The 10793-nt window shown below is 44.2% G+C and overlaps 1 protein-coding gene and 2 long non-coding RNA genes across 3 annotated transcripts in view; 2 read left to right on the top strand and 1 right to left on the bottom strand.

The window, feature by feature from the left end:
- Positions 1-112: 112 nt before the first annotated feature.
- Positions 113-7094, top strand: LOC141952816 (uncharacterized). The gene is made up of 4 exons (XR_012631767.1): positions 113-728; positions 2579-2630; positions 3705-3795; positions 5274-7094. It is a non-coding gene; the product is annotated as an uncharacterized LOC141952816 (long non-coding RNA).
- Positions 7095-7914: 820 nt separating this feature from the next.
- The window catches only part of PPM1D (protein phosphatase, Mg2+/Mn2+ dependent 1D), a 27979-nt gene continuing 25100 nt past the window's right edge, over positions 7915-10793 (top strand). The window contains exon 1 of the mRNA XM_074890743.1: positions 7915-8507. Coding sequence (XP_074746844.1) covers positions 8054-8507 — 454 coding nt within the window. The 5' untranslated portion in view covers positions 7915-8053. The remainder of the gene's footprint in view (positions 8508-10793) is intronic.
- The window catches only part of LOC141952818 (uncharacterized), a 27924-nt gene continuing 26941 nt past the window's right edge, over positions 9811-10793 (bottom strand). The window contains exon 3 of the long non-coding RNA XR_012631770.1: positions 9811-10685. This is a non-coding gene — a long non-coding RNA (uncharacterized LOC141952818). The remainder of the gene's footprint in view (positions 10686-10793) is intronic.

Below are 10793 nucleotides of genomic sequence, written 5' to 3'. Positions count from 1 at the left end.
GCCTGCTCGCCCGGCCCGCTCCACCTCCCGCGCCTCAGGCCCCGGGGCTCCCGCCGCCCTGCCCGGGGAGGGCGAGACGGCAGCGGCGGCTGGAGCGCGGAGGGTGTGGGGATGATCGAGGGGAAGAGAGGAGGGAAGGGAATCATCCGCCTGCGCGGGGGCTCGAAAAAGCGAACGCGGAAAGCCCAGGGCGGTGAAGAGCTGTGGGGCTACGGAGATATATCGAGGGAGTGAGAGAAAATATGGGGGAGGAGAGTCCTTGCTGGCGGTGGCTGGGAGCGAGAAGGGAGGTGGTGTGGTAGGGCTGGGACTTGCGGTGGGACGGGGCCTGGCCTTAAGGTGACCGCTATGGTACAGCGCCTTCCCCACAGCCGGCACGGGCCTGGGGGCCGCCTGCCCTCGGGGGTTAGGGGCTCTGGGGGATTTATTTTCACGGGGAGAGCAGGCAGAGCCCCCCCAGCAGCTGGCCTCAGGGGGGACCCTAAGTGTCCCCCCTCACACCCTGAGCACCAGGGCCTGTCCAACCCCAGACCTCTCTTAGGAGTGGAAATGTTGATATTTATGACTTCACCTGTGGTAACATACTGCTAATATTGGGCTTTCTATGGCTTTCAGGTGTGTTGGCAGCTCAAGGTGAGCGTTATTTGAGAGCCTGGCGTCTGAGGGGGTTTGCTAATGCACCTGAAGTGCACCTGCCTGGTCTGGTCTTCCTCCTTGGCTGCCATGTGGTAAAAACACCCTTTTCCTGTAAATTAACCCCGTGACCCCTCATGGAAATAGCACTATATTTTGTCAATATCTCATTATCTGTATTAAGCTGTTTGAGGCATGTTTTTCTTTCTAATTTGCTTTCCATGTGGGGCTTGCACACACCACTAGCGACATATTGGATAGTTCTCGGACACAGATGGTAGATTTTTAGGCAGAGCGAATTAACATCATTTGGTCTAAAATACACAATGTGTAGCCAGTGATTTAGCCACCCCAAGTGCAAGGCAGGCAAGGACTCAGATTATAGTTGGTGTAGGTTTTGATATCACACTAAGTTACTATCACTCAAGTTTGACTGCTCTAGCATGGTGTTAAACAAAACTTTTATTCAGAGTTAAAAAGTTTGAAAAATGCAAAATATTTATCATATGTGTGGATAGAAGAAACACAAGCCCTAGATGCACTAACTATACCAGGGAATATTTCTCCTTCTGTCAAGTCTTATTTTGGTTTTCTTAGCTAATGTAGGACTGCTACTGTGACTTATTGTTTGTTCTTCTTTATTTTAAAAATTATAGGAGGCAGAGCTGCTGCGGTTTTACTTTGGGGACTGTTTTTAATAATCCTAAATTGTTGCTATTCCTCCCTCACCACATTTTGTGAGAGGACATTATTCTTTGTCCTTTACTTGCAGAAAGAAATGTTATGGGGTGGGAAGAAAAGAATGTGGTATAAACAGACCATGGAAGATTGCTTTGTCTTCTTTCTCCTTTTGTTTTTGCCTGTTAGTGGCTTCAGGTTTTTCTTTTATTTTCTGAGAAGGTGTGGATTTTTTTCAGTTGAGGAAAGACAGCTGGTTTCTATTGACAATTAGCCCCCCTGAGAGGCAGAGGCTATTTACCTCAGTTACTTTCCAGAGAGTTAGTTTGGAAAGGTTGGAGGCCTGTTAGGAATGGACAGCTAAAGCAGTTTTCCAGGTGTGAAGGAAAAAGTATTGATAATACATAGAAAATGGTAATTCCTGAACTTATAATATTTTTTATTTTGTTTTAAATGAAAGTATCTAATAAGATTTCTGAAAACAGTGGCAAAGGGAAATGTATTTTTCAGGATAGTGCTGTGGTCATGGACTTTATCTTCTTGATAAGTTACTATGCTTTGAGCAAGGCTACACTGTTTATGGTCATAATTTTTTGTAGACAAAACTATAGTGTGTATGTTCAAGGAGAAGAAAGAAACATATCTCTGAGAGGACATGGCATAAACCTTTGGAGTATATTATGTTATGTATTCAGTCTGTGATTCATTTTGATGGTAGAGCCTGAGGAATAATCTTTATGGCAAAAGTGATTTAATTTCTAGGTAGAAGTAAAATTTAAATATAGTAGCATTTGTAATTTATTAATATTGTACAGTTTGATATATTTATGTATTGAACAACTTGGTGATCTATCATAGATACATATTTTGTTCTTAAAGGCGTTATTAGAGAGTTGGTGGAGTCCTCAATTCAGTGTGTGTGTGTTTAATGTTGAGACAGTAGTAGGTAGCCATTCAAAGTAACATAGTAGCAGAACAGACTTAAAGAAGTTTATTAAATAATTGGTTAGTTTTCTGAATACCTTTAAACTTAAGAGGTATCCTGTTGAATGTATTTTTTTCCTTAAGCTGAATTGAGAACTTATTAGCAAAATGGCTCCATTCAGTGATGTGCTTTTCACATCCGTAAATTATTTTAATGCAATTACTCATTAATAGTTGCAGATGTTAGAAAACGTTTCTGACTCCAGTACTTGTTGGCAGAGGTTCTGATGGATATTCTTATCTTTGCTGGTATCTTTCTCTTTTCTTTTGTCTTTTTATATAGGGAAACATTTAAAGGACACTTACAAATACTGCCTATGTCTGAAAGCAAAATGGTAATGTATGTTGTTTAGGCAAAAGTATTGTCGGTCTGTCTTCTGTAGTTTTGGCTTTTGAAGAAGCATCTGGGTATCCGATCAACTCTCATTTGAAGTGTATGGAGTGCAATGGCTCTCCGTACATCTGTGTATCGTTGTACTGGATGGGGATGCAGACAAGCCTAATAATGGGTAAATGTATAAAGAAAATCTAATCATAGTTTTCTCTTATAAAAACGGCTCCTAGAGATCAAACAGTGTCTTGGTTGTCAAAATTCCTTCTGTTGAAGAAGTTCACATAGAAGAGATTTTACATCTGCAAAGAGAGATGGTTGTGTAATTTCAATAGAATGTGGTTGAAGCCTGATGTTGTTCTGCACCACAAAAACCCTCCTCAAAACCCTTTAAAAAAAAAAAATCCCAACCAGATATTGGTACCAAGTTACTGTTTCTGAACAGCAGTGAATTGCTGAAGTTCACCTCTGCTAGAGGAGGTTGTTCGAGTGAGCTTTTCCAAACCTCTATGTGAAACCAGGGTTTCATGACTAACAAGTCAATTTGGTCTGCAAATTACTGCAAAAAGTATCAGTGTTGTCTTCGCCTCACAATTTTTGACTCTGTGGCTGAGCTGCAAACTGAAAAGGGACTTGTTTTTTTTCAGCTGTACATTTGTTAGAGCTTATGCAAGAAACAGCTGAATTGTCTCTTTTACTGCTGCATTTTTTCACTGGCATGTTCTTAGGTCAGGCTAAGTCAACTGCAGTTTCACCTTACTCGTTTTTAACTGAAATTAATTAGAAAGCGTTCACATAACGAGGGTTCTTGGTGGATAGGTATAGATGCTGATTTTTGTCAGAAAGGTGGTGATTAGTGTCTGTGAGTCCTTTCATTGACCCAGTCAGTGAGGAACTGAGTTGGGATGCCTGCCGATGTGCTGCCTTTTATATGCCTACCTCAAATAATTTTGCAGATGTGGTGTAATAGTATAACTACTGCAATTGTATCATTTCTGAGTCAAAAGAATAAACAGTGCTACATAGTTTGAGATGTGTATGTGAAAAGTACTAAATAAATACTGTGCCTGTTTTGCAGGAGTATAGTTCTGGAAAGCTTGGATGAAAAAGATGGAATCTGTTTCATATGCTTCCAGTGCAAGAGTATTGTTTGCATGTTTTCATTAAAGGTGAGGTACTTGTCAAAGAGCAAAAATGTGTTTGTGAAACTGATGTGTTAATGTAGGTGAAGTCCAGTATGAATGTAGTTGCAGGTTCAAGTGAACTCATCAGTGGAAGATTTGGATCATAATCTAGCATGATTGAGGCTTTTTAGATTAGACCAGCGGTTCTCATTTTGCCATGGTTTAAATATGAGCTTGTATATGTGAGCAATTTTATTTTTTTTAATTACTATAGCTGGACATGCTTAGTGGGAAAAAAGGTTCTAAGAAAACAATAAAAAACCTGCTGAATTTTCCTGCAATGTGCTTATTTTGAAGTGGGAAGGAAGTGAACTGACATGGATAACATATGAACCTACTATATCTCCTTGATGTGGATATTAAAGGAACCTTGAAAATAGTTTATGGGGAAGTTGTTGGAGGCTTCTAATTTTAAATTCTTAACAGGAAATCATTAAACTGTGGAGGAGCCAACATAACAGACTGTTGCTCTGAAACAAGAGCTAAATGCAGAGCATTCACATGAACTTGTCAGATCTTTTTTTAATGCTGGCATCTTTATTTCTTTCATGTTTACTGCAACCCAGATAAATACATTTTCATTTTCATATTCTTTATATACGTCAGTTCAGTAGTCACATTCTGGATGAGATGTTAAATCAATGCCATTAGGGTCATACTTCAGGGAATAGGAAGAAACAGATTATACTCCATCAGCCCCAGAGGGTGTTAACTCCTTGCATAGTCAGGTCCTGCACTCCTACATTGGCTGGGGAAAAAAACCTTTAAAAAAATGGGTATTGTTCAGTTTTGTTTTCTTTTGTTACGTGATATTCTCATGCTTTGTCTGAGACTCTTGCTGAGATGACCAACATATTTACCATAGGCTATGCAACAGCCCTGAGAGGTAGAATAACCTTTGGTCACTATCAGCTTGGCTTGTTGAAGCTTACTTAGGGGCTGGAGGAAGGAGAAGGATTATTATGTGGCTGTAAGCACTAGGACAGGAAGGTTAGTCACCAAAGTCAGCTGAGGTGCTTTACAAATGAAGAAGGCTTTAAGAACGTGGGTTTGCCAAAGCCGGATGGGCAGCGCTGCTTTCTGCTGTGCTGAGATTAGCAAGTTTGTGCCCAGGTTATGAGCTTTTGATGTATCTGAGCTATTGATAATTTTGTATTTTTCATCTGCTGGACAAAGTTAATCATGGCTTTTACAAAATATAACTTTGTGTAACTTTACATAAAGCATACCACTAGAAAAGAGAGGGCAGGAAGCTGGCCACCCAGCGCTGGTGTGTGATGTGGAATTAAGATGAACATGCCTGCCTCTGTGCCTTTTAGTGTCTGATGCAGCTGAGGGAAAGGAGTAACTGCTGTAAAAAATGTTAGTATCTGTGTGAGCCTTCTTCCCTGCTGCTCCTGTAAAGAAGGTAGACTTGTTTATTCACTTGCTTGAGTGTAGACCTATAAAATGTTTAATTTCAGGTTCACAGGAGGTGTCATCTGAGGAGCAATGTAGTGTGTTGGTCCACAACGCTTTCTTCCGTGTCTGCTACAAGGTCCCTCTCCTTTCTGCAGTATTTGAGCTCCAGGAACCTGACCTTGTGCATCTTGTTCCCCTTTCTATATTTCTTTTTCTTCTTTTTGCTTTCAATCTTTGAGCCTGTGGATAGGTAATCCTTAAAGGTACCCTGGTGGGATCATGGATGGTTATATCTCACAGGCTGCATGATGGGTTAGCAAACATTAGAAAGTAGAATAATTCATGGAAGTCATGATGCTTTTCTTCTAATGTCAGCTAACCTAACACATTCATCTGGGTTTAAACTGCAGCTGCTTAATCTATTTTGGTGAAAGACGGTCATTCTTTTTTCAAAATGTAGCTAATTTAGCTTAAGCCTATTTGAGAATTTTTTTAAACTACAGTTAAAAGAAAAACTAAAAACTTCTCATCCACAAAAGAAATTGTGGCCTTTAATTTTGAGAAATTATTTGAATTTGTTGAACCAGACCAAGCCATAATTGATGCCTGCGCAGCCACTCTGACATGGATTTATTTCAGCAACTGTTAGCCAAATGACAATAAGCTATCATCAAGGTCAAGTAAATACCTGATTGTATTTGGTTTAGGAACATTTTATATTAAATGATATTCTTATATAAAAAAGCTTTTAATTTTGATGAGCTACTTAACCTCAGTTCTGTCTCTGAGGTAGCTGGGGAACCATGGGCAGTTTCTCCTTAGCATTTGGTTCCATTAAGTATGAAAATAAGAAAAGCACTCCCTGTAGTTATACACAAGTGAGAGGCGCATGACAAAATGATGAATTGCCCTTCAATTATTGCCTGTCACTTGGGTTCTGGAGTGTGGGAACTGCAGTGGTACTCTCCATCAAACTTCATCTTTATTAGAAGTTTTTCTCCCTGCGTCTTCAACTTTTATAGAAATGTTCTTTTTTCTGCAAGTGTCTGGTTTAGTTGAATCAAAGTTACTTGTGAGCTAAAGGACTTCAGGAGAAAATTAGGAAACGTGGTTTCAGTTGCCAGAGGATCTGCTGGTTGTGTGCCCTGTAAATCTTGAAGCACTTTTGTTTTCCAAAGGTGGTTTTGGGAATGTAGTTGTTGCACGCAACAAACATCTTTAATACATTGTAATTTAATTAAATTTGTGAATGTAGGTACGATTTATAGATGGTACTATTGTTCTGACTGTAAAAGGATTGACAGAAATGAGACACTTTATTTTACTTGGACATAGGAAGAAGAGGCAGAAAAACTGGCGTTAGGAGTTTCTTCCGTAATAACCAATTATTTTTTCCCCTTTGTTTCCTGAAGTTCTTTACAAATACCAGGCTATCTAGAGTATGTTGATGTAAAGCATAGGAGTAGGAGTCAATCTGGTTCTGTTCTGGAGTAGCCTGTGGTTTTCCACTCTAAGTTGTTTAGGAAAGTGTTACCTCTATAGAATGGTATTAATCCTTGCACAGCAACGTGTCTGGCTGCGTTTATCCGACTATGAAATGAGGATTTTGTACTTTTCAGAAGCAACAGGATTTAGTTGTCCCTAAGATGACATAGATCTGAAAATATTATTTTGTCTTTTTTTTAATCAATAGTTTCAAGTCAGGTTCCTTGTTTTCTGGCTACTTTATATTAAAAAGTAATTGAAAAAAATCTTATTCACCCCCTTTCTGTGTGCTGTGCTGTGGATGGCAGTGGATCTGCTGCAGGCCTGGCCATTGACACGCAGTGCTTTGTCAATTAAAAGGGAAATAGCGATATGTGGTGGTGCTTTGGATTGTATAAAGCTCAAATTAGTCTTTGTCTCTTCATGGCCTTTAAAGTATACATTTCATTGTATATGTGGCAAATGTCCTTGTATGAAAGACTCCGTTATGAAATGTAATGGACAGATTTTTAAAGCAGGATTTCTCCATTCTGTATTTGGCTGATGATTGATCTGATGGTATAAACACCTGTAAAATAGGAAGGGATAGTTACCTCATTGGATTAGTGTGGATTAATTCATTAATGTTTGTAACAGGTTTTCAAATCCCCAGGCGCTCGAGAAATTCAGAGCTTCGTTGATCTATTTCTTATTTTTTAAATACTGTTGACTTTAATGTGGTTAATGGAAGGAAATCCAAAGTACTCACCGTACTTAAGCCAAACCATTATCTCCGTTTTACTGACAGTGGAAGTATTTTTGCAAAACTCGGTGATGGTTTTAGCTGTTCTTCGCTTGTAGCAGGAAGGGGCTCTGGGAGCTGAGAGCGGTGGTGGATTGCCCCTAAAACAACGTCTAGAATTTCAGCTGTAAAACGAAAGCTCTTTAAACAGGCATAAGCGTAAACCCCGCGTTAACGATATCCCGTCGGGAAAGCACCGGCGGGAATCCCTGTTCAGGCGGGAAAAGCGGGTTTTGGGGCAGGGAAAGACCCCCCCGCCCCGGCTCCTGCCGGCAGGGGGCGCTGTTGGTGGCCCGCGGCCTCACCCGGGCCGGTAGGGGGCGCTGCGGCGCGGCCGCCGTTCCCGCGGGGGGGGCGGACACACACGGCACGGAGCGGCGGAGGCGGGCGGGCGCGGTAGGGGGCGCTGCGGCGCGGCCGCCGTTCCCGCGGGGCCTGGCGGGGGCGGGCGGGCGGCGCGGACATGCCCGAGCTGCGCCGCCGACATCAACAATAGTCCGCGGCGGCGGCGGGCGGGGAAGCCATCGCGGGAGGGGAGCGGCGGGAGCCGCCGAGCCGTGTCTCCCCCCGCCCCCCATGGAGGGGCCGTACGCGCTGGGGGTGAGCGTGTTCTCCGACCAGGGCGGCAGGAAATACATGGAGGACGTGACCCAGATCGTGGTGGAGCCCGAGCCGCCGGCCGAGGCGGAGCGCGGCCCCCCGCACAAAGGCGGAGCGGCCGGCGGAGGCCCCCGCGCCGCCGAGCCCCTCGCCGAGAGCGGGCGGCGGAGGGGAGGGAGCCCGCGGGCGCCGGAGGAGGGAGCGCTGCCGTCCCCCGGCCCCGGCTCCGGCCGGCGCCCGCGCCGCTCCGTGGCCTTCTTCGCCGTGTGCGACGGGCACGGCGGGCGGGAGGCGGCCCAGTTCGCCCGGGAGAACCTGTGGGGCTTCATCAAGAAGCAGAAAGGCTTCGGCTCGGCGGAGCCGGCCGAGGTGTGCGCGGCCCTGCGCAAGGGCTTCATCGCTTGCCACCGGGCCATGTGGAAAAAGCTGCGTAAGTTCCAGGCGGACTGGCGCCTTCCAGCCGCCCCCGCTCCGCCGGGCCCCCGTCCCTTCCCGCCCCGGTCCCCGCCGCGGCCTTTCCGGCCGTGCTCTCCCTCGGTTCCTCCTTTCCTTTCTGCGGGGCCCCGCGGTGAGAGCCGAGGGGACCGCAAGTCCCCCTCCCTGCCCGCCCGCCCACCCGAGACGCGGGTGGCTCCCTGCAACCCCCTGAGCGTGGGACGTCCCGCTTTTAGCCGCCTTTCCGCCCCCCCCGCCCGTTCCCCCCGCACTATTGTGGGTTGAAATCCTCCCTCCATCTCCGCCGAGGAGTAGGGCACCCGCGCTGCCAGCCGTGGGCAGGGAGTAGGGAGGGGAGGAGAAAGCGGGATGTGTTTTGAGATGTTGAATCGAGTAATTCGGGAAAACAAGAAAAACTGGAGAGCAAACCGTGGGAGAAAAGGTAGAATCAGAGGGTGAAGACACGCTGCAGGACGATTGCGGTATGTAGCTGAAGATGGGGTGATTGTAGAGCTGCAGTTGGTTTTTAGGGTGTTGCAAGTCGGATCTCCAAATTCGATGTATTCATCTTGTGGCCTTGGGGAATCGCATGGAACTCCCCCTTAGATTTCCCTTGTCCAGGGTGTCGTAAAAAAAAAAAAGTAATTTAGCAAACTTAAATGGGCTGGGACAGTGTTTTTTCCCTACCTGTGCCTTGATTCCAACTGTTTCTGTCGAGTTCTGATGCAAGGATTCAAAATGTGGCTGTTTCATAGAGGGTAATCGCTCATTTTGTTGTTTGAGCATCGGCGTATATGCAGTGTACTGACAAAATAGAAAACGCCCTCAGTATCCTGGAGATGGTCTCGATTGTTTGCTTAACTGCAGCGGGGTAGAAGTTGGGGTCCCGAGGAGGTAAGGGGGGAGGAGAGTGATGAGACAGGTGACAGTAACTGTTCTTGTACTCCTCCCTGAGATCTAGCGAGACTGCAGAATTGAGTTTCTGAAAAGGATTTTTTTCTTGGTAAGATGAAGATTATGGCTTAGAGTATGGTGGTTGTTTATATGTGTGTAGAGTGTGTGTATTGTGTATGTATTTATATATTCAAAAACCCCAGAAAGAGAAAATAGAAGAACAGTGGACAGCATATGAATGCAGGCAGGAGTGGAACACAGTAAAATTGGATCAAAATCATAGAGAGCGATACTGGCAGTTGGGCTTGGGAGGCAAACATAAAAAGCAAGAATTGCACCTAGAGCACTGTGGGCTTTCAACGAAGTGAGTCATGGGGGGATATTATAGTGTCAAAACAGTTTCATTTTCTTTTTCCTTTTTCTTGAATAGCAAAATAGAGAAGTTGTGCAAATGTCAGACACTTGAAAAGCTACGGGGAAAGGAATAGCAAGGTTGAGGGCACGCTGATACTGGACAGAAAGGAAGGGGTGTGAATTTTAGAAGCACCAGAGCTTGGCCGAGGCCTTGATGCTGGGGAAGGAGTGGTGAGTGGAATATGACCTCCTGGGCTGCAGACTGGCACGATAAGGAGAAAGATGTGTGAAAAGGGAAGATGGTATGGAGAAGAAAGATAAGTTTAGCTTTCTAGTTGTAGTATCCCTGATCTGTTGTTTGTCACTGTAACTGTGTGTGAATACAGAATACGGAGAGGTGAAGTGACAGAATGCAGGAAATACTATTTTAGTAATGAGTGTTTAGTAAATAGTACTTGGGTTGTGGAACCAATTTAAATTGTTGTGAGAAACAACATAGCTGTGCTATGAGCATTTGATGACAGTTTTAGGTAGGCTATATAGTAAACTTCGACGTAGCATGTTTGGTCTTACTGGTTTCTGCTGCATGTGCATAAGAACTAGATTTTTATGGGACAGAAGTGTTACTATGTCTAGTTCGTAACTTCTTGTACTGTGTTGTGGAATCCCGGTGTAAATTTTACTTAAATAATTTTGCATACCATCATATGTAGACCAGATCTTTAACTGTGTGTTGGTGACACTATGGACATGAAAGGGAGACTGGGTGTTTTAGTATTGTGAAATGGGGGTGGGAGAACAGCTTGCAGTTCTGGTGTAAAGGATGGAGTCTTTATCACTTCCAGTTGATGGCTGTTGGAAGAGAAGCTGGTACTCAGCTGCTTTTAGTTCTCGGAAGCTGTGGGGTCATCCCAGTGGCCATCTCCTGTGATAGGAAACCAGAAAAAATAAACCAGAAAAATACCCCTTTGTCATTGCTGATAATTTTGGGGTTAATTATATAGTAATAAAAATATCTGTATGCTAAAGAGTA

Source organism: Strix uralensis, chromosome 20, assembly GCF_047716275.1.
Source record: "Strix uralensis isolate ZFMK-TIS-50842 chromosome 20, bStrUra1, whole genome shotgun sequence".
Taxonomy (NCBI): domain Eukaryota; kingdom Metazoa; phylum Chordata; class Aves; order Strigiformes; family Strigidae; genus Strix; species Strix uralensis.
The sequence above is the reverse complement of the archived record's forward strand: the minus strand, read 5'-3'. Positions and strand labels throughout refer to the sequence as shown.